Raw genomic sequence first — 23248 nt, 5'->3', positions numbered from 1 at the left:
TGCAACTGTAGTTCCGCACCTCTATCTTGAGATGCTTGATAAATATGGGGCCCTTCTCTCCATAAGTTCCAGTTAACATTCAACATACCCTGGAACAGGTTCCCTGGGTTTCTCTGTGTGGTAAAAAATCCACCAGACCACTCCTCCTATCAGATAGGACAGTTATTTCCACTAAGCCTAATAGATGTTGTTTTCAGGTCTCAGTAACTAATACAAGTTTAATGTGGTTAAGATCTGTTCTCTCTATATTTGACTGGTGAACTGCTGGTTGCACTATAGTCATCTAGCACAGGAGTGACTGCGAGACCAAAAATTAAATTAGTGCTCAAAAGTTGCTGTATGAGTGTTTTTCAGAGAGAGTGAATAGCAGAAAATAGATTTTGTGTGAGGTTGACTGAGGGCAACTTCACCCAGGGGACTGACTGACTTCATAAACAACATATTTTTCTCAAATGGTTGGTTAATAGGGGAACTGATTATAATCAGTTGTGCTCATGGAATTGAACTATCACGGTGATGAATTACGACTTCTTTACTAGACAAGCCATTATGACTAGGAGGTCATTTGCTTCCTGTACTTTGATATGCTGTCTTGTGTAAATAATAAAGAGGACGTCTTTGTGGTTGACTATAATGGCATTGACCTATTTTATGCAGGAGTAGATTAGCATGCTGACTTCCCTGCTTTCGGGGAAAACATTTTAAAAAATCTACTAATTTGAAAGGACTAAACAGGAATAATCAGATTTCATCTGTCTTCCACTTCCCCAAAAGCTGGTTCAGTTTTCTTGCTCTTCATTGTTGAGATGGCAAATCTGATGGCATTTCTTTTACCCTCTATTTTTATTTTTAAGTTCTGTTGAACTCTGACCTGTGGAGCAAGGTGTTCTTTTGTTATGGAACTCTGTAATGGCTTACATTGTACATTTAGTCATTTAGCAGATGCTTACAGTAAGTACAGGGACATTCCCCCAAGGCAAGTAGGGTGAAGTGCCTTGCCCAAGGATACCACGCCATTTGCTCGGCCAGGAATTGAACCGGCAACCTTCTAATAGCCCGATTCCCTAACCACTCAGCCATCTGACTCCCTGCTTAAACAAGACATTTCTGTTTGTTTAATGGGATGGAGAAGGTGCTGGTCGGTTGGCAACTGTGAAGCCCTTTGTGACATTGCTTGGGCTATATACAAAAAAAGTTGAACTGATTGATTCAAGTTTGAAAGTTGGAACGGAATCCAAAAATGCATCTCAAATAGCCTTTGGAAGCCTTATGCCTGCAGTGTGACTCAAGCAGGAATTTGACAATGAGGGGTGTCAGAGGCCTGAAGCAGACAGCCATCTGGGTTGATGTGCCGGAGGATTGGACCAGTGTTTTTTCCGTCTCCCATTTTCAGTGAATGTACTGTAGCATTCAGAGCCAAAGATTGACACGTAACAAACTGTCATCCTCTGTGAGTGACAGGGACATGTGTGGTTGTTGTGACAAACACTCATCCTCTGTCCCACTGCTCACTTCTGCACAAACACCCTAAGCACACCGGGTCCTGACGCATGATGGAAGAAGATTAGACACAGTCGAGCAGCCCTCAGGCTTGCTTCCCAGCATGCCAGTGAGCCCCCCATGCACAGAGCAGAGGGAAGCCAATCTCCGTAGACAGGAGCACTGGAGAGGGAACCTGAAAAGGTCACAATGGCAATACACTCTGCACGCTGACTTTCTCTGCTCCATGAGTCATTACTGGTGCCATGGTCATTGAATTGAGAAGACCCTCCAATTGTGGCGAGATTTAAAGGTTTACATTTTTTTACGATATTCGATATTGTCAAATTTTTACGATATTCGATATATCTTGATATGTTTGCATTTGCTTGTAAATGATAAAAAAACATCATTTTCTTTTGCCCCCATCAAACAACAACAACTATTTAGATAAACAGAGAGCTATGGTTACAAAGTACAAAATGTGTAGTGCAAATTTAAACAGTAAAAAAATAAAACCCTTCACCACCTCGCGTCTCGATGAAAAGGGCATGTAATATTGGACGTTTGGCACGTTCTTACATGCTTGAATTTTACATATTCGATATTCAAGATATTTTCAAATTGTACATAGTCGTAAAAATGATTGCGATATTATCGCTAGTATTCGATATATCGCCCAGCCTTATGGTGAAATGGTAGGCTACTGTCAGAAGGCCTTTTGGTAGGCCTATGCAGTGTTTCCCCTAGGTTTACAGCTTTGGGCGGCGGGCGGGGTGGGGCGGGGGGCGGCGACCATGTAGAGACAGAAATGGGAGTCAGGTGGCTGAGTGGTTAGGGATAGGGCTAGTAGTCTGAAGGTTGCCAGTTCGATTCCCGGCCATGCCAAATGACGTTGTGTCCTTGGGCAAGGCACTTCACCCTACTTGCCTCGGGGGGAATGTCCCTGTACCTACTGTAAGTCGCTCTGGATAAGAGCGTCTGCTAAATGACTAAATGTAAATGACACGCCGTCGTGTAAATAAGATAAATAACATAAGGCCATTTAGTTTGTTTATTAAAAGAGCAAGCTATAGACCTGTTTTATAGGAAAGGTAACCTTAAATGACATATTTTGTGATCGGGCGCTATATAGTATATATATATTTTTTAATTATTATTATTAACTTGACCTTCCAGGAGGGGCGCCCAACGGCACCCCCCGTGCCGAGACTGAAGGTAGGAGCGCCTCTCCTAACATGGACATTTCCTCCAATTATTGATTTGTTTTATTGACCACCGTCTCTAAGAAGTTGCTGCATATTAGTTTACTTTCTCTATTGTAGTCATGCCTCAGGCTCAGCTTGGCTTTGAGCTGGGATGAGAGCTGCTGCTGCTGGCCGTGGCTTACCTGGGAGGTAATTGACAGCTGTTGAGGTGAGAATGAGGACTGACACAAGTAATTAAGGAACTCAGGCCAACTTGTCTGACCTGCTGATCAATGGTCTCTATTTGGAGCTGGCTGACCAGAGACCAGCGCTCTGTGTAGTCTAATCAAGAGAGCTCAGAGAAGAACCTTCTGGGCAACAACGCCAATACTTTTAACACCGCCATTGATTCTCGTTACCTTTAATTTCCTTGCTACAGTGAGAGGGCGTTTACCATATTGGCAGGGGTGCTGGTCTGCTGGGATTATGGGCCAGAGGTGACAGTCTGGGCCTCTAGTCTAGCAGAGCCCCTCTCTCTGCCCTGCAAGGGGCTGCCACACTTTGCCCACCCATGCCCATCTTGATTTGCACCTTTGTGGGATTATCAAACAAATCCTTAAAGCCACACTATATGGTGTTACCAACATGATTCATAAACAGGAAAAGGACTATAAGGACTCCTTTGAATCCCTTGAAACAATTACAATAATGTTACTTGTGTAGTGATTTGCAGTGCCACTCCTTTACAGTAATAAATAGATTTGCATCTAACAGACTTTCAAGCTCACGTTACATTCTGCCTCTAGGCTGTAACTAGTGAGCCCCTGAGAGAAAGATTGTTGTATGGGTTAAAACTGTTGTGCTGGTGAGTGCTAGATCCATCTAGACTTGAACCATTGGGCCTCAATATTTGGGGGATATTTTCTACCAATAGTGCATTCAAAAGGACACATGGACTGACAAGAAATGGATGGGGATTTCTGTATAAATCCATGTAAAGTAATACTCATACTTTGACTACTTGTTCTTGGCCGTTATTTGGAGGGGATCTTTAGCATTATTATTAACTTTCATTTAGCATAAAACATATTTTTATTTGTTTACAAACCCTATAATTCTGAGAACGCGTTTGTCATAGACAAGCTTAAATCTGTGGATCAACAGTAGGCCATTTCTGCTCTCTGTTAATAAGATCACTGCATCTCAGTATTGCTGTCAGACAGCCCTTTCACTCTACTTCATCCCATTAGAGGGCAGAGACTGCTTTGGCTGGGTCTTGACACTGATGATAGCCATTTGACTGAGAGAGAGTGAATTCCTCCTCTCTCCGTAGGTGAGTAGATATTATCCTGTGTCAGTTCAGCAGTGGACTCTCATTCTTTAGACCTTAGAATCGATTGCTGTCCCTTGACTAAATTGGAGGTATAAGTTTTGAGCAGCACACTCAAACCTCTCTCCTTTCACCCGGTAGGCTAGCTTTACTTCTGGTATGGTTTAGCCGAGTATGGTTTCTCATCCTTTTCCTCCTCATGACTGAGGTTAACAGGAGCTGTGCTCTGCTCCATGCTGTAAGTGTATCCTGTCTTGGAGGAGACCCAGGTCTCTCATGGGATTCCTCAAGGTTCCCAGCCTCCAGTTGGGGGTTAAAAAAAAAAGGAAAAAAAAGAAAAGAAACTTGACAAGTGTCTGAGTGCAAGATATTAGTAGCATACCCTTCCACCAGCTCCACATATCTCTCTCCTTTGCACTTGTTGAGTGTTTACCCAGTTGGGCTTATACACACACATGCACACACACCACCTGTTTTTACAGTATTCTCAAAGCTCCCAGTACCCCTACTCTGAATGTCAAACATGGTTGCCAAAGTGCGCCCCTACTGTGGCTATTGCACTATGGTGCTATTTGGAGTCAATTAGTTGAACTATGCCATTGAGGATTGGCATCATAGTTGTTAGACATTGTTAGCTAATTAGTTTGACACTGTATGACACAGGTTTGATACAGTCTGCCTTATCCGCTTATCCGAGAATGTTGGAAGAATATGGGAATATGTCGTCAGTTCCCCCACTCTGAAGTCTGTCCGTTACCGAAACTACACAGAACTTCTGTAGCTTGTCTTTTGGTAACTCACACGCCAAAAACGGTTTCCAGAAATTGTACACAGTGGATCAAGCCCGACACTTGTCAGGTACATGGTAGTTCATATGCACGTCATCACGTAATTCATTGCTTATTGGGCCAAGTAATTCTTCAAAGAGCTTTAACTGGACAGTTCCTTGACCACCTGGTTCAGCAGGAGGCAGGTATCTGCCAATTGGTTGCAAACTTTGAAACGTTGATACCAAAACTTGGCTGACAGATGTAAATACATAATTTAGATTGTTAATTGTACACCGTACACCGTTTTCATGATCAAATTTCACATTTGTAAGGCTTGGCTATAAAGTGTTCCTGAGGCAAATCACTGCCCTGTCACTTTAGAGTGCATACCGCAGATTTATGTTGATAACTGACCAAACAACATGACACAGAATAAAAAGTGTCAGAGCTATGCAGGGCGGAGACAAAAAAACGAATGGTGTAGGCTGTCAACTGACTCATGTTAGAAGGGGCTGTCCAATTCCACAGCTCACATAGCTCCATTCGATAACTCATTACCACGCATTTAGCTCCATTTCCCTCTAGCCCTTCCTGTTCTAAGGGAAGCTGAAGGATAGGATGTCCATTAATTAAAAAGGCATGGTAATGGCAGCTTGAGCTGTCGAGAAGTCTCCGTCTCACTTCCTCACTCTGAAGTTGTGACTTGTTAAGTAGCTGTTTGGCAGGAAATTGAGAGCTTTCCAAAGCACTGGCCGCTTAGCCTTATCTTTGACAGTCAGGATAAATATGTTTTGAGTCTTTGTAATGGGGCAAAATTCTAAAATAAATGTTCCCAAGGAATTTCTCCATTGCTCGAAATATTCAATTTCCTAATGCAGTCTTTGTAAAATATCAATTCTGTGCTTTGCTTTTTTTGTTTCTCCTTTTGTTTTAGGCCTGTTTAACTTCCAGATTATCTGACAAGAGTAGGGTAGCAGGAAAAGGGTCAGGACACCGATTAGTTCCCTCCACTTGAATACTTTGGCAGACAAATGTAGGAAGATCATAGTATCTCTTAGCTCCTCCATGCAGCCCTCCCTCCCTCTGGGCTTCTGCTTGTTGGCTGCATGCCTTCTAGTCATTTATTGTCCCATGTATTAATATGCTGGCAGGATCTCTGTGGTAAGTAGGTGTTCTAAACTGCTGGCTCAGCCTCCACCTGCCCCCCACTGGGCTTTGTGGCGTGGCTTGGAGGTTTGTGTGTCCCCTCACAGCTCCTTTCCATGCCCACAGAGGGTGACCTCAGTGTGGGTAATGACCTGGCACACCTCCACTTCCCTGATGAATGATCATGTACACTGTCGTAACCCACCATTAATCTCCTGGCCTGGTTGGAATACAGCCTTACTGGATGGCCTAACACCAATGAGAAATTAGCAGGAATTTAAAAAATTGTTTTACGGGACCAAAATGGTTTGAGACTGTGGTTTTGCCAGACTCTGTCAGCAGTATATTCCCGTACCTTAACTTTTAAGGCCACATTTAATATAATTTAGCACCTTCACAGAATAATTGTGTCCTGTTTTAGAAACAACAGAATCGCCTATTGGTTACAGAATCAAAACTCTTGTTGATAATGTCAAGGCTTACTTTGTATGCTAGCTTTGTATGGTATTGAAAAATCATTATTACTTTTAAAGGCAGCCCAATATCAGAGTGAGAGTGATGTCAGGCTGACATGGGGTTTGCAACTGAAATGTCATACATTGCAACAGAAGACATTTAGAAAATGGAAATGTGAATTTGGAAAAGGACATAAAATGACTCTGTGTACTCCATTCTCTTTCCCCCTGGATATGACATGGCAGATGAATATTGAGCACATTTTGGAGCTTCAAGACAGGGACATTAAGACTTTCCCCCAACACCATTCTTTCATCCACTATTCACCCCATTTCCTTCTCTTCCTTCCATCACCCTCTTCTTCCACCTCCCTTCTCGATGTCGTGTTGCAGTTAGGGGAGCCAGCTTGTCACCAGAGCCAGATGCTGTAGCTGGAGTCTGTGGGAGCAGGGCAGTGTGTACAGCACTGTGAGCAAACAGGAGGCCTTCTCTGTCTGCTGCTGTAAGAACAGAGGGACTGTTTATCTGGGGACACAGGCCTTCCCTCCATCAACTGGCCAATACAGACATGGAGCACAGAGCCTGACAGACACCACAGCAAGATAAGACCCCAGACAGATCCTCTCTAACAGGGGTCTGTCTCCACAATTGATACAGGCCACATCACCAACAAATCTAATGGTTTTGGTTCATTTGGTGCATGCTTTATAGAATGAGGTAGAGTAACAATGGGGTGAAGCCTAGGTTAGCTCTCATTACTATAGGTATACTTTTACACAGTAACAAGGTTGTGTTAGGTGCATGATTGCGATAGCATATGCACAGCCACATTATAATTAGTTAACCTGATGCAAATTAAAGTTGCTGCAAGGTCTTGTCTTGTGCCGTTTTGCATTAACACTCTTGAACTAGTATTTTCTATTAAATTATTTAAATTGAGGTGATAGTTTTAGTGATCGTACAATGTTTTGCCTTGGTTTTATAGGCTAGTGTTTGTGCAGCAACTCAACAGTCTTGGAGGATGTAGGCTCCCTAGCCTTGTCACCACTGAAATGTTTTTGTATATTACTGTAATAATAGCTCAGTTTAACGGTTTGGCTAAAGGTTGTTGCAATAACAGGTGGTTCCATTGGCTAGGGTTCTCAATGTAAAGCGCTGTAGCTGTTTCCACTGTGATTGTAAATATTAGTATCAGTGAAGAAAGTTGAGAACTTGAGCTGAAATACAGATTTAGCTGCAAATCCCGTAAAGTTATGGAACATTTGAGGGAAAGGATAAGGGACAGACCCAGTTTAAGATGCCTGGATTGTCAGGAAATCAGTTCAGCATTTCTCCAACCATGACAGCCTTAAATCACAAAGACCCAGAAACCACCAGGGCCATCCAGCATCTCTCAATGAATAAGAAAAAAGGATTTATCTCATAATGCAGAGATGTGACTATGAATAATTTGTGAGGAGGCAGGTGTAAAGCAAAATAATGGTAAGGAACTCATCATATTTCCCTGCGAGGTGATATCACACATTTAAAATCTTGCATAATCATCAATAGTCATGCGGATGTGCATGCTTCAGGATCTTAGCTTCATGCTCTGATCAAGTCTAACATTTTCAGGCTGTTATCAAAGACTGGCTCCTTAAGTGGTAGGCCTAGAGCATGAGCAGTGAAGATATTGGAAGTATGTCTGGGCATGGTCTCCCCAAAGATCCACCAAGTGTCAGTATCTAATTGAGCTGTTTCCCAAAAGTATGGTTACCTACATGATTTGTGAGATTGCTTCTGATGAGAGCTGCTTCTAAGGATGGTTGTCCAGTATAAAACGTACTTTCTCAGTCAGCAGGATCGAGAAGTTACCTCAAACTGTAAATCCACGTGACTACACTTCACTGGGGTATTTAATTAGTTTGGTTTGGGTCACTTCTTCTGACTGACATCAGTGCTATAAACAAGTAGGATAAAACGAGAGTTCCAGTGTTTTGATGGTTTCATTTCTGTTATTTATTGCATGTCGGCATGATTGTTTGTGCATGTCTGGCAAGAAATTAACTTACAGTAGTCACAGTGTTCTGAGACAATAGGAGCCAGGAATTTCTGTGCCAATTGCGTCTCCCCAGGAACAGTAAAGCCTTTCCGCTCCAGCAGACCTCTTAATAGCTTGGGCCAATGCAGAGGACAGAAATCCATCAGTCAACCAGCCGGACAGAGAGGGGCAGTCTGTCTCATGCCATGACCAATGTGTGAGGAGACCTGGGACAGGGTGATGGAACTGCTCTCATCATGGGTTCGTCTGATGAAGAAGCCTCTCTCTAGATGAGATATCAGGGATGGCCATTGTGGCTATGGATTTCTGAACCTAAACAACCTAGACAATTCTGACATCCTAAATTGAAGATACAGGTCTAGAAATGGGAGCTCTAGAGTGTTTTGTCTGGCAGAAATTTATGTTTTTGAGCCTGTGCTTATAGCTGAGATGCCCTTTGAACTATTTTACCCTTGCTGCTCACTGTGTACAGTGATGACACAGGAAGATGGTCTTAGCTTGTAAGACCCACGGAGAGATGGGTCCATGACTGGGACTCAAGCTCCTGAGTTGGGTTCCAAAGAGGCCAATTCAACATGCAAATCTCTCAAAACGATGTGTCATAAAATAGCCTTTGACCCAGATAGTGTTGAACTGGCTTATTTGTTTCCGATGGATAACTCTGTCTAGTGTCCACTCATCTTTAATGCAAAGTCACCCTACTCTAGCGGTGGTGGGCAGTGAGCAAGTCTAATGTAAAAACAATTTGAACCTCAGAATGTAATTTCCTCCCTCTCTCTCTGCTGCTTCCTCTGATGGGCCGGCCAGCAGACAGCCAGAGAGAGCCTTTAACAGCTCGCTGGCTAACCTTGGTGTCAGCAGGCTGAACTGGCCGTTTGGAATTTCAGGCACATTGCCACAGATGAAGTTAATGACCTCAGGTTCTGCAATCAGCCTTGATGATAGAGCTTGGCAATATGGGGGAATTGGTATTCATTGTGTCCGCTTTGAACAATGAATTATTTATGCTTTGCTTAAAGCTACTGCTGGGCTCTGTGAAGAGGGGAAGGACTGTTACAGGGTAAGTGGGGAGAGATGTTCTGTGACAATTGAAACATTTTCCCATACAATGGTTTGGAATCCACACCCTCATTCACATCAGCAGTGTGTGTGAGGAAATTGTGTAACAATTCAATCGTTGTTAATGGTCTTGGGTCATCTTCATTATGGTTCTGAATGAGAGGAATGTGAGGCCATATTGTCTCAGATTAAACGTGGTTGGGAGGACCCTCTGAACACTTTGCATTATTAGGCACAATTTGAACTACTGTATGGGAAAGTAGAGTTCTATGTTTTTGGTTTAATAACTGAATCTTTCTTTATGAATGGTATCACTTATGACCTGGACATATTAACGTTTCAAGAGGTCTATCGACGGATACCTTCCAGCAGTCTACGATAGCTTTCAGTAAGGGCTTACCCCTCTCCTTAGAGAGATAGAGAGAGCAGGCCTCAGTGCATGTTGAAACAAGGTAATTAACCATTAAGATCAGAGCTGAGGCTGACAATGAACACCAGAACAGGCTCATCAGCTCCCAAATCAAAGGCAGCTTTCAGGCCCCAGTGTGGAGAGGACACCCAGGGTGCAGGCAGAGAGGGAATTCAGAATGTCCATTCATCATGAAAGCTGGATGAAATCTCCAACTGTGAGTGCTCTGGGTCAAGCCTATTCCTCTAGTCAGGGGTCCGTATTGTTTCACTGTTCAGGTGACGTTTGGCCAGTTGTGCGTTACATTTTTGGGGGGGTCCTTTGTTTTTCTCATAGTTGTGTCAACGCCACTTCTCTCCTGTCATCCATTGACAATGGCACACTGTGACCCTTCCTTTAATGTGAGTGGTGAGGGGAGGCAATGAGCCTATTCATAAGCCAGTCTGTGCTAGCATTGATTTGGAAAGAGAAGGGTGCATTTTCTGTGTAGTAGTCTTTGTTTTTCTATAATGTGTGAGGTTTATCTACCTCTTTTTGACAGCAACATAGCCTAATTTTGTGATTTAAAGGCAGATGTTTGGTGTGAAAGAATTCCTCTAAATGTTGATTAGCTTTTCTAACTCAGCGTAATTAAATCTTATTTACTTTTCTCTCTCTTTTTGTGGGTTAAATTCAACATCCCCAAGCACTGCCAGGATCCTCACCTGCCAAATCTGCTCCTGGGTTGGTGCTTTGTGTGTGTGAGAGAAAGAGAGAGATGGAGGGAGGGAGGGCTGGGAATGGTTTCCCATCCAGTGTGCTGATTTGCGGTGGATGCAATGAAAACACGTGGCTGAAGGCTGTTAAACAAGGCCTACTGGCTCCAGGCCCACTCGTAAATAACAAGAGAGGAAGCGCTCTCACAGGCTCACCTTCACTTGGAGCTGCTCCTTCTAGGAGCTGCTATTCTGTGAGAGCTGAAGCTTCCCCCACTACAAGGCCTCTGTGACTCAAACAGCAGCGTTACAAATATCCAGGAAAAGTGGCTTTAATAGGGTCGCAGGGACATGTAACATGTAGAATCTCAGGCTGTTTATTACATTAAACAATTCCTCTAGGAACCATACCGACTTAAGTAATAAGGCAAGTCTGCTCTGCATTAATTGAAAAGGTAATTTGTCATTTTAACCTTGATGCTTCCACAGCCCAGCAATCTCCAAACTGTAAATTCAGCTCAACCTGATCAACTTTTTCCCTTCTATGCAGACTTTTATGAGAGTAATTGTAACAGCCCTCTCGCCACGTTCTTAAACTAAAATATCCTACTTTATTGGGTATTCCATGCTACTCTGTTTCAAAATGGGAGATATTTGTTATTTGAGCGTCTGCCTCTCAGCATGATGACCAAGCCAGCGTTTAAACATATCTGCTGTCTCCCTGCATGTGGAAGCCTGACAGAGCCTGCCATTACTGTGTCAGCATGGAAGGGAATAGCCTAATTAAACAGTAGACAGAAACGTTGCAGCATTTGCTAACAGAATGGTAATTGTTCTTTTTTCAAAAAAAAAAAAAGTATAATCCTCTTCTTGAATGTAAGATGATTTCCCTTTTTTATCGGCTTTTGGTGATTACTGTTTGTATTCAGCTGGCCAATCATCTTCCAGATCCAGCTATAATGATATTGGTTGTATAGCCCAGATTCAGCAGATTAAAGCTTATGTGTACTTTGTACCTCATCTATCCTTGCAGGGACTTCAGAGGGGCTTTATGAAAGGGCTATAGGCTACATATATGAACACTAAAATCCCATTAAAGAGGCTGTCCGATTTCATCAACAGGTTGGTGTCCCTGAGGCCTTGGTGGGCTGAATGGGTCACAGTACTAATGTAACTGGATGAAGTGTTTCTCATTCCTCTCAGGCCCCTGGTGACTGGGTGCTTCTTCCTCTCCCTTCCTGGTGCTGTGTAATAACATGACCTGGGTTGACCCCGCGTTGCCAGGACAGATTCATAGGCCCTGCCTCAGGCCTGTTCCTGCTGTGGCTAATGAACACCAGCAGGAAGATTTGAATGGAAAAGAGTAGCCTTCTGTAACATTATTATGTTTGAAGTCAGCCTAAAATGTAATTTTGTGACCCTTGCTACCTCTGAAATGTTAATGAAACCTTTCAGATTGAGAAAATAGAGGTGCATCTGTAGTGTCATGTTAGCAAGTCTCTGCTAGGACACAAGGTTCTATAGGACACCTTTGGGGATGTTGAGACTTTTGTATTGATCTGAGAAGTGTTCTGGGATAATGCAAACAAAGTTCTGTATCTCGGTTGAAATAAGGGAGGTCATTTTTTCCCTTTTTGTAAGCCGTTTTCTTCTGCCCTCGTCGTTAAGAAGTTTCCTGCTCTGATTTTAGCCTGCATTCATTAATTTTAATTCCAGACATTACATGCTTTCTTTTTTGTACACACTATAGGCTAAGTTCCAAGCAGGAAGGTATTCGTCCTCTCTGATTACACAGCTGTGGTACATATTTTATACTTGACTTTTTAAAACCTTTTTCATATCCATTTTGTGGGTGTAAGCATTCAGATACGGTGATGTGCTACATAGTCAGTCACGTGGGGCTACTTAATGATGGAGGGAGGATGTCTGCAGTGTGTGTCCTGTCCGTCCTCTTTTAACAAGGTCTATCATTTGGTTATTAAAGACCCCTAAATAATGACTTTGCTGCTTACTTTGTGTCTTGTTTGGTCACTTTAATGCAGAAACAAACCTTGAGATATTGCTGCAGTTTGTTTCGTGCAACGACGGTAGACAAACGGCGACTTCATAACATTATTTTGAATACCAAGATTGTAATCACAATAACGGTCACAATGATTAGCCCTGGGTGGACGTATTGTGTGCTACCCTTCAAGTGCCTTTCTAGGACATGGCCCATTAAGTTCTATATGTTCTCTACAATATTAAACCTGCTTACTTGACCAGGCAAGCTGTAATCAACATTCGAAAAACAAACCTTATTCCAATGTGCTCTTATGGATCTTGATAATGATTATCTTCTTTTGTTGGACCCAGAGAAAGGCTTCACCCATTTTAGAAATCCTCCACTACACAATATTCTAATGTGACATCTGCCCTTCCCTTAGTTTCAGCCGTTTGTTGCCATGACAGTGACACACGAGGATAATAACTCGCAAAGCAAAAAAAAAAGCAATTTGCAGCATTCATCATCTCCAGAGAAAAGACACCTGGTCCTGGTCGTTCTACTCGGTTAACCGCATTGGTGAACGATAAACGGACAAAGGTCAGCGCGCTTCAGCAGAGAACAACGAGGCCCCACAACGCTATGCCACTGTACCTCCATAGCTGGCTATCAAATTTGTCCACCGGAACAAAATGACAGATAGAGTATTAGAAGGAAATACATCCTTAGGCTTTACGAGACTGTGTATGAGCTGTAATAACATTACATTGAATTGACAGTTATGCACCTTCAACCGACAACAAATAATTCTGAGAAGTTAAGGCTGCATTTTGAGCCAAATGGGAAATTATGTCTTTGGTGACTATGGTAACAGAAATAGCTTAGAAAGAAAATATCTTGACAAACAGCTTGAGAGCCATGAAACTATAGGCCTATAGACGTAGGCCTGAGGGTTGTTCATATAAGTGCTACGTTTTCAATATGTGATAATCAAATAAGTTTCGCCCACATAGGCTATTTCTGTTCACGCTATACAAACAAATATCCTTGCCCTCTGGCAGTTGTTGCAGCCCTTGTTTCCCCTCTTTAAATTTACCATCTTTACTATTTTCAACTGAAGGTGCCTGCTCTTGTTGCCCCTGTGTAGGAGATGAGGTACTTCATCACACAGATAACCTGGCGGGCTGAGGCAGAGACACAGCACAGGAAGGGGAGGAGAGCTGCTTGTGAAGTACAGATCAGCTCTGTTAAAGTTTGTATGATTAATTCGGTGCTTGGTAACACACTGGCGCTGGAACTACCCCGGTGTTTCTCTCTGGCGGCTCGTACTGCAGTTTCCCTGTGGTGCCGACAGGGACAGATGGATGGAGTGAGATGAGCTGGGGTGTAATCTGTTTCCTCCATCACAATGTGGGCCTGTTGACTCTCTCTGATAAGACTGTTCACCGAGGAGGTCCTCTGGTCTCTGACAGAGACCGGGTTCTGGCCTCTGTGCTTTCAGTTACCATTCATCGAGCCTAGCTATCTAGCCTGACTAACACTATTAGTTTCTTACACAAAATTGAAGTAGCCTACACTAAACAGAATGCTTCTGGATGTTAAAGTATGTGGTGCTCAGAGCTCAGAGCTATCCCACTATGTGATTTGTATTGTTTGCTACTGTGTTTAGCCTAGCATACAGTTCAGGTATAACACCTCCTCAGAGTTTGCAACACGCTTTAAGATGTCCTTCCCCAACAGGAATATGCCTATTCTACTGTTGTGTTCTCACCCATGTCTTAGCATGCATCTGCCCAGTTCTTCTTTCTGAAGAAAATTGGACTTCTCTGAAATCCTTTGTGGGCCTTCTGCATCTGAAAGGCACTCTTGAGCAACACTGTTGTGCTGTAATAATACAGTTCTTTCTGAAACAGTCCTCCCCTCTTTGTGGCTCCCCTTGATCAAAAAAAGCATTCCATACCCAGTGAAAGATGTATAAAACCTTGATTCAGTCTTTTGTAATGATGTGGTCATACATTTGCAAGCCTCGTCTAGTTAGAAGTTACATTGTTTAATTAGACTCCTGCTTGTCATTCCTTCCTCTACTGTTTCTCTGCGTTTGTCGTCACTTCTGTTTTGAGCCTGACTTAAACCAATTTACAGCCAAACCAGCTTTAAAGTGAATTCTAGGACCCATTTAAACCACAGCTTGAAGGGCAGGACCATAACTCATCCATGACCTCAACATTTGTTAGTGCGAATAAAGAGAACACTCAAGTACAAGCTAGACAGCGCCTGGAGGCTGTACATGAGACCACGCATTTGTAGCAGCATCAAAAATATAAAAACAGCTTTCTGAGATGTTCTCAAGTCTCAGGCAAGGCCCAGCTGACCAATTTTGTGTTGTTTGTGAGAGGCTTTGAGAGGACATATTCTAATATTTTCAAACCTTTGGGATGTTCACAATGTTCTCTATTTTTTACCTGTTATTGGAAGCCTTTTTTTGTCTTTCCCTGCTGAACATGTGCAGTAGGTTGGAAGGATTTGTTAATCATTGAGTATCCATTGCACATAATTCTAGTCTATTCAGACGTGTCTCTCTTATTAAAATAGTGTAGTTCTGTGATCTGTGGTATTTTTGGAGCCTGTGCAACTGTCTTTATTCCTTTTCCTGGTGTCTGGGCAATTGAAATGCGCCCAGAGAAACTGTGAAGCCGGTCAGTCAATCCTTTACACCAGAGCACCTATTTCTGTCCTGTACACCATTCTTCACTGTGACATGTGGGTCTGCTGAGCAGCTCTGAGCCTGTCGGAGCTGGACCTGGGGCTCCCCAGTCTGGGGGTTAAAAGTTTTCAACACCCACAGCTGCCAATATGGCCTACTGTGGAGCCCCACTTAGAAGACAGACAATACCTTTCAGTGTGATGTAGGGCTGGGCGATATATAACAAAAAAATGTACGATATTCAATATGTATCTCGATATGTTTGCATTTGCTTTTAAATAATAAAAAAACATGATTTTCGTTTGCCCCCATTAGAAAACAACTAAAACAATTTAGATAGAACAGCAATTGTTACAAAGTAAAAAATGGGTAGTGCAAATTTAGGCAGTAAAAATAAAAAGGCCCTACCCCAACTCATGTCTCTTACGCGGGAATACGTGACAAGACAAAAAGGGGATATAATATTGGACGTTCGGCGTGTTCTTTGGGAAAGTATTCTTGAATTTGAAGTATTCGATATTCACAATATCTTTACATTTTACATTGTCGTCAAAATTATTGCGATATTATCGCTAACATTTGATATATCGCCCAGCCCTAGTGTGATGTAATGGAGAGATTTGAGGTGTGGAGGGAAGAAGAAGAGAGAGAGTGGGAGGTATACATACCTCCCCCTCTGAGTTGCAGGTAAGAGGGGATGATGACCCACATCACTTGTCTCATGCACGTCTCTGCTCTACCGCCCTATAGGAACCAAGAGGGGCATTTGGTTCTCTTAAGACTGTTTTGAAACTCCATGAACCTTTTCAAACTCAGAAACCAATGATCAATACTTATTGACTTTTCATTACAAAGTCAGGATTTGGGTCTGTTATAGTTGGCTTAGATTGTGCTGTGTTATGTCCAATTCATTGCCTAGGACGGTAGGTAAGATGCCCACCGATGCAGAATAATTCACCATGTTTGTGTCTTGCCAGAGGATATTCAGGAGTAGTGATGAAGACTAGATGGAGCACTGGGGGCTGACCTTTTCAGTGGCCTCTGTGCGTGTGTGTTGGCATGGCATGACTGATGCATATTATCATGGCAACTGAAAGCCAATTACTCTGGTCATCACGAGCCCCTCAAGGCCTTTCTGTGTAATGTAATACACTACAGTAGCCTGTTCCCGGTGCACAGCCTCTTGTAGCTTTGTGTTTCTTCATGTTATTCTCCAGGTTTGAGTGCTAATGACACAGCCAATAGGACCCTCCTGAGCCTCCCATCTCTCCCTGGCTCAGATGAGCTGTTGCTTCACAATGCAGGAGGGCTGTGCGTCTCAGAGCAACAGATGAATTACATTCAGTTTCAGTCATCTGCTTTCTTCATTCAACACAATAACACCATTATTGTGGACCTTCTAACCCAGTCCTCTTGGCGTCCTTGAATGGGCCATAGAGCTGATGAGCTGGGTTCCCAGAATTAGAATGGAAGCTTTCCTCAGATGCACTGTATTAAAGGTAATGGACAAAAACTGATCAAGTTATTGCTTGTTTTGTTGTCTATACAGGAGATTTGCTAAGAGACTGGAAGGAAATCAGAAGAAGCAGCTCCACAACTTCAAAATGTTCAGAGACTACAGATCAGGCCGAGCCACAGGTGAGTGCGTGTGTGTGTGAGTGAGTGACCACCACAACCCTTGAGGGGTCCTCTCACGACAGGTGGAGTGTCCAGATTTCACAGCACAAAGAGGATTTACTGGCAACATTCTGCTTCACACCTGATAAGACTGTCGCTGTCCCCTAGAGGGGGTCTTTCCTTCCATCCAGAAGAGCCTCCTCTTCTCTGCCCAACCCCCTGGAGCTGCCCTCCACCGTCTCCTTCACACACAGATGCAGCACGATCTCGCAGGCTTTCATCTTCACTGCTTTCATTTGATCACCGCTGTTTTCCATGTTTCGTTTCGTTTGATTTCACGCAGGCGTCGGAACCTGCTGTTCTCTCTGTGTTTGTTTCTGTCCGTCAGGGCTCCTGATCCGAGCAGCGTTCAGCTCATCCAGGCTCACAGGCCTGATTCAGACAGAGCAGTGACACGCATACCCCTCCACTGTGACTCAAACCTCATAGAAAATGGGAACATTTGTTTTCTCATTTAAAATGTGCGCAAAAATAAGACAGACGTGCTCTTCTGTTTGAGGGACACACGAGACTAGAACAGAACACATGTAAGGGCCGTGTTTGTACAGAACGTGTTGATTTCCCTGAGAAAAAAAAATATGAAGGACTGTTCTACAATACTACATAATATTTACATTTACATTTAGTAATTTAGCAGACGCTCTTATCCAGAGCGACTTACAGTAAGTACAGGGACATTCCCCCGAGGCAAGTAGGGTGAAGTGCCTTGCCCAAGGACACAACGTCAGTTGGCATGACCGGGAATCGAACTGGCAACCTTCGGATTACTAGCCCGACTCCCTCACCGCTCAACTGACTCCCGATAATACAACGTAAAGTGTGCCACGAGAAGCCCTTAAAAGGCTTGAGCACTTGAGGCAAGAGATAGGAAGAGAGAAAGAAACAAGGAAAGAAATGGAGAAAGTGATTTCCACAAGGATGGAACATGGAGTGGGATTAGAGACAGAAGCGGGAGCTCAGGAGAGAGGAAATTAAAGGAGCTTCTTCTTTGCTGATCTTCCTTTGAGCAATGCGTGTTCTTTCCTGTCGCCCTCACCTCCAGGGTCACGCGAACGGGTCAGATGTTAACGAGCGCATTGTCATGCGTGCTCCATCTCCCTCTGTCTTGCCCACTGCACATACTCACCTCTCTCTCCTTCTGGTTGTCCCTTGTAGAAGTGTCCCTTCTCCTCCTGTCTTCCCTTTACCTGTCGACGCTAGTCTGTTTCTGACATTATGAAGACGTCACACATCTCCCCTGACTAATTGGATCCCGACTGAGGTCCATGTCCTCTCTGTGGCCTCGGATGCCAGACTCATAATTATCGGAGGGAAAGTGAAGGTGTGAGGCTGTCAGCTGACGCACCACAACCTCTTAATTGGGGAGCGTGTGGGTGTGGAGGGCAGGGCACAGTCTCAATAGTTTCTTTTCAAGTTGTGACTGGCATTGGAATGCTCTGAAATGAGAGAGATGATGGTAATGAAACTGGAGTTCGCTTTTCTGAACAACAGTGAAATGAGCAGGCTCAGGTGTGATAAGAGAGCTGATTTAAGTTTGAATAGGTCTAATTATAATGGCTTGGTTGGCTTCATGTCAATGTAGCCTCAGGACCTGGAACCAGTTAGTCCTTCAGTGGTGTGGTACCGGTCATGGACACATTGTTTTTCTCCAGTAAGTTTTGCCGAGACTTTTGACATTGAAACGCAGAGACGGTCTGAACAATGTTGAATAGGCGTCAGTTTGTCTGAAGCAAATTGCATATTTATTCCAAGGGACCATGGCAAGCTTGTTCAGCTCCCAAAAGCCGTTGCATACCTCCCCTGTAGTGCCACTTGTGTTTTAAAGGATAGTTTGTGCTAGAAGCATTTCATCCGCTATGTGAGCAGAGCAAATGTTTCCTCGCCTTTTGTGGCGTATGTGGATGGTGAATTTGAGCCCAGTGACCTGCAGGCTGTGACTGATGATGGGGAGCCCCTGCTGCACCAGGGCTTCAGCTGTAGAGAGGGGTTAAGATGTATTCTGCTCTCCGTATAAAATTGGCTCCCATCAATATTCATGCTGGGGGTGAGGTGTGAGTGTGTGGAGGGGGGGGGGGGGGTTCCTTAGAGATCGTCTTGGATTTAATCCAATTTACAGAATGTTACTATTGCCTAAGCTCCCAGCTGTCCTCTCGCCCCAGGAAAACAGGATCATTTCAGCAGAAGGTTCTGGAACAAAAAACACCACAGTTGTATTTTTATGGTCTCTCTCTTCTACAGAGTCTATTATTTTGCTTCATATCCCGTGAGGAACAACCCAGTCTTCCCACTGTAGAACCATAGAGGCCCGTTAATGAGGTGTGGACCTGATTGGCTACTGTGGAGTCGCCTCAACCTTTACTGTCCAGTTGATAATCTACTTAGTCAGGGTAGAGATGGAGAGAGAGGGTGGGGGATAGAATTTTCCTATTTTCTCTGTGTAGTCCTCCCATTCATATGCAGTCCTCCCATCTACAGAGGGCAACAGTGTTAATGAAATACCATGAGCGTTCATATCTGACATTTGTATCGCCTGTCAGAGACATAGCGGTATGTTTCATTGATCTCAAAATGGATGACACCAAATACCACAGCAGTTCTTTAAACTGGCAGAACCTTTAAATATCATCCAGCTTTCTTGCTCTCTGAAGGCTCGGCCAGGCAGCGTTCTGACACCTGTGTTTGATTGGAAAGGGCACATTGGTCCAGCATTCTACACTAAATGTACACTACTTTTGGGGCTTAATAAATTATATTCAATACAGAAGAGACAATAATAGAAAGCAAAATCTCAGTGATGGGCTGGAAGGATATGTTTCCTAAAGGGCCTGTGGAGAAAGAATAGCCCCAGGTGATTTAGAGTGTATGCATCACAGGAGGCAGCTCAACATATCCAGCCCGACCATAAGCGAGTCACGGTACTAAGCATCCTCTGGAAGAAGTCTATACTATCATGCAAAGAATCTGTGTGTGTGTGTGTGTGTGTTGTGTGTGTGTGTGTCTTCCTGTGGTTATTATGTGATTTTGTATTTGACTGTACTTTTGTTATTTCATTTTCGTTTTGTATTTTATATGCATTGTATTTCTATGTATTAATTTGTGAAGCACTCTGAGATGCAACTTTTAAAGGCACTATATAAAATTACGTTTTATTGTTATTATTATTCATTAAACTAACACCAAATCAACTAACCAACATTGTAATCACCAGCTGCATCACAGGTACTGCATGGGGTCTGTAACTTGATTATTTTGGCCTGATCCTTGGTCAGTCGTTGGTGTCGAAACTCTAATCCTGCCTCCTCTGTCGGTTTCTTGAGGCATGGATGTACCGAGCCGCAAATGGGCACACATCAGGAACAATGTTCTTACGAATTGTGTTTGTGGGGGTAAGACAATTTAACAGAGAACACGTATAATACATTTTGATCAACATGACATAAGCAATTGATAATGTAGGAAACAGAAGACAAGTGTAGGCTACATAATCATTTGCATGAACGTACCAGAGCATTGGCAATTAGTTTAAAAGAATGAGGAATTGCTTTTATGATGTGCATAAGTGACTAGGTGACGTTCAGGTTGAACAAGTACTTCTGAGAATTTCAATTGTGATCTGAGAAATGTGAGAAAAACTGTCATCCCCAGCTGCATCACAGGCACTGCTCTATGCCTATAATTCCAGGAATCTGTATGTCACCTTGTTCATCACAAATATGAGGTCATGTGTGGCCTAAGGAGATTTAAATACGTGACTGCACAGACTTTGCCCCCCCCCCCCCCCATTTTACCAATATATTTGAATTCAGTCTGGAAAACATTTATTTAGGACCAACATGTGTGAGGAAAATATGGAGACTGCTGTGTGCCTATGCTTGAGTAGCCTTCACAAGGCCAACACTACCGGATACAAGCCTGTCAGAGGCTTGTTTAGAAGCTGCTCACTTGAACCAGCTGGTTTCACCAGCATGCCTTGTGTTTGAGGACGTCTATTTTGAGGGTTGGTGGGCTGTCAGATGTTACTGGTTAATGTCAGCTTTCAAATACTGCAGAAGGTCAAAGGACTGCTCAACAGAGCTTACAACTGTCCTCGGACCACACATACAATAGGGACCAGACAATGATTGGTTAAAATGATCTAATCCACATGTAGTCATTGTATTTTCCCATTCATTGCTAATTTGTCATTTTTTGTGTTGTTTAGATGTCCCGATAAAGATTATATTGAAAAACAAAAGTATGTTTTATATGATGTTATGCCTCAAAAGAAAGGAAATACAAATTACCAACACAACCCTAACTTTACCAATCGAAGTGTATTCCAGTTAACAGCTACTACACATGTTACAGTACTGTAGCTATGTTGGTCTAATGTAGAGCATACACACATACGTAGATCACATAATACCTTTTTGGCCATTTCTGTAGCATTCTGCAGCAGCACAATATCCATATCCAGAAAACGTTTCTGTAGACTGAGTAAGCAACATTACAGCTCCACCAACCAGACACCTCATCTATTTCTTTAATTGCATCCAAGCTGTTTAATTGCATCCAATGCTGAGAACATTTCTATGTCCATGGTAAACACAGTGTTATGGTTTGGCCTTCACATTGGAAATCAGACTTCCATTTGCCGTTTTTCCATTTGCCATTTGTTATGAGTGCTGCCCTCAGTCACTGTGTTTCCCTGTTATGTTTATGTAGTGACATGAAGAAGGTTGAAGTCTATATTTCTTCCAGATACTGACTGCGCTAGGCTGAGGAGTGTTAACGAGAGCAGGGATAAACAGCTCAGCTGCCTACAGCCATGGCACATACCTCAACACCCTCTCTCTCTCTCTCGCTCTCGCTCATCCACAGTGATGGTGCCATCTAAGAAGGAGGCCCCCAATATTGTATCATAATCTTCCATAGAACGTTCTGTGATATTTAAAGCCTATTTAAAGCCCGTGTGTTGCACAACTAGCTTTTGACTTCTTATAAGTGTTTTTACAAATTCACACAGAGATGGCATCTATAAAAAGTTGATGACAGTGAATTAAATGGATTTGATACTATTGACTACGTTTAGGTGTGGGAAGTGCATTGTCAGACAAAAAGCCCAGCTCCGCATTTGCTTGAGCCAAAAGTCGAAATTGAACATGAGACCGTGGTTATTTATTGGAAATAATGACTGGTTACTAATCACTGAGCACAATAGTATTTTTCAGTTTTTCACACAAACTTCCATCTCCCCTCTGACAAGTACGGACAATTTTTTGTTAAAATACGTGGAAGGACCACTGGCCACTAGTAACTAAACTAGCTCTTCGAATTTGCGGAAAAACAATACCTACTGCTCGCCGTCCGTAAAAGCGATTGACAGTGTAGCTACCGGTTAATCCCTTGCTTCGCCGGCACGTGAGATTGTGTAGTAGTCTTTTCCGCTTTACCAATATGTAACAAGACCAACGTGTGTGTGTGTGTGCGTAATATTGCCACAGGCAGAAACTGTAGTATCCATCTCCACCCACTTTCCCGTTCCCACACTGCAGATCTCTGCCGAGCGACGCCGACTGGAACAGATCTTTCTCTTCTCAGTTCAAAGGATTTACTTAGAACATTTTGTGTCAGCGATCACGAAGATAGTTCTGCAATCAGCTTCCGTGAACAATGTTTCTCTTGCAATATACAGGTAGGATTCAACTTCCACGTATTTCGTTATTTTACTTGTCTATTTCAACGTGCACTCCCTTGTACGATGTCCCAAGACATGGGCTACCCATTTTCTACAAAGAAACAACTGAGCGCGCTTTTGACATTCATCATTCATATTTAACGATTTTAGCAAGTCCACAACAACATGACACCTTGAGACAACACAGTATGCATTTCTTATGTGTAATTATCACTTATGTGGAGCAGCCAGCTGTTTGTATTTTAAACTGATGTGCCGGAGTCGAATTGATGAGACGTCACGCAACCATACATTGTTGCACAGTTGTTTGAAAACCCAGTGCACTGTGCTGTGTAACATCCAGAGTAATCACTATATTCTGAAATATGGTAGTACCCTATTATGTAAATGTATGACGACACTTGTGTGTATTTTAAACGTGTTTTTCTTTTTTAAGTGTCTGAATAAACCATCTGCTGCCTTATGATTTACCTTGTGTTGACTTCAACTTGTAGCCTAAGAGACGCAAGGGGACCCCGTAACGAATTTAATGTTTTATTTACTCGTCATGAATTCCTTAGAATGGATCTATAGTTATCGTTTAGCAGGGTTTTTCTCTCTGATGGTCTGTTCTAGCTGTTGTGTAAATTGTCAT

The 23248-nt window shown here is 43.0% G+C and overlaps 1 protein-coding gene across 4 annotated transcripts in view; it reads left to right on the top strand.

The window, feature by feature from the left end:
• The window catches only part of LOC136954203 (ecto-NOX disulfide-thiol exchanger 2-like), a 106604-nt gene that overhangs the window by 4878 nt on the left and 78478 nt on the right, over positions 1–23248 (top strand). For 3 of the 4 annotated variants that reach the window (XM_067247783.1, XM_067247785.1, XM_067247782.1), the window contains exon 2: positions 16810–16898. In XM_067247783.1, coding sequence (XP_067103884.1) covers positions 16865–16898 — 34 coding nt within the window. In that variant the 5' untranslated portion in view covers positions 16810–16864. Of the gene's footprint in view, positions 1–1628; positions 1684–16809; positions 16899–23248 lie in introns of those variants that run through there. The other variant, XM_067247786.1, reaches the window with a different exon arrangement.

The sequence above is a fragment of the Osmerus mordax genome, chromosome 12 (assembly GCF_038355195.1).
Source record: "Osmerus mordax isolate fOsmMor3 chromosome 12, fOsmMor3.pri, whole genome shotgun sequence".
Classification (NCBI taxonomy): Eukaryota; Metazoa; Chordata; class Actinopteri; order Osmeriformes; family Osmeridae; genus Osmerus; species Osmerus mordax.
Note: the sequence above shows the minus strand (reverse complement) of the source record. Positions and strands in the feature narration are given on the sequence as shown.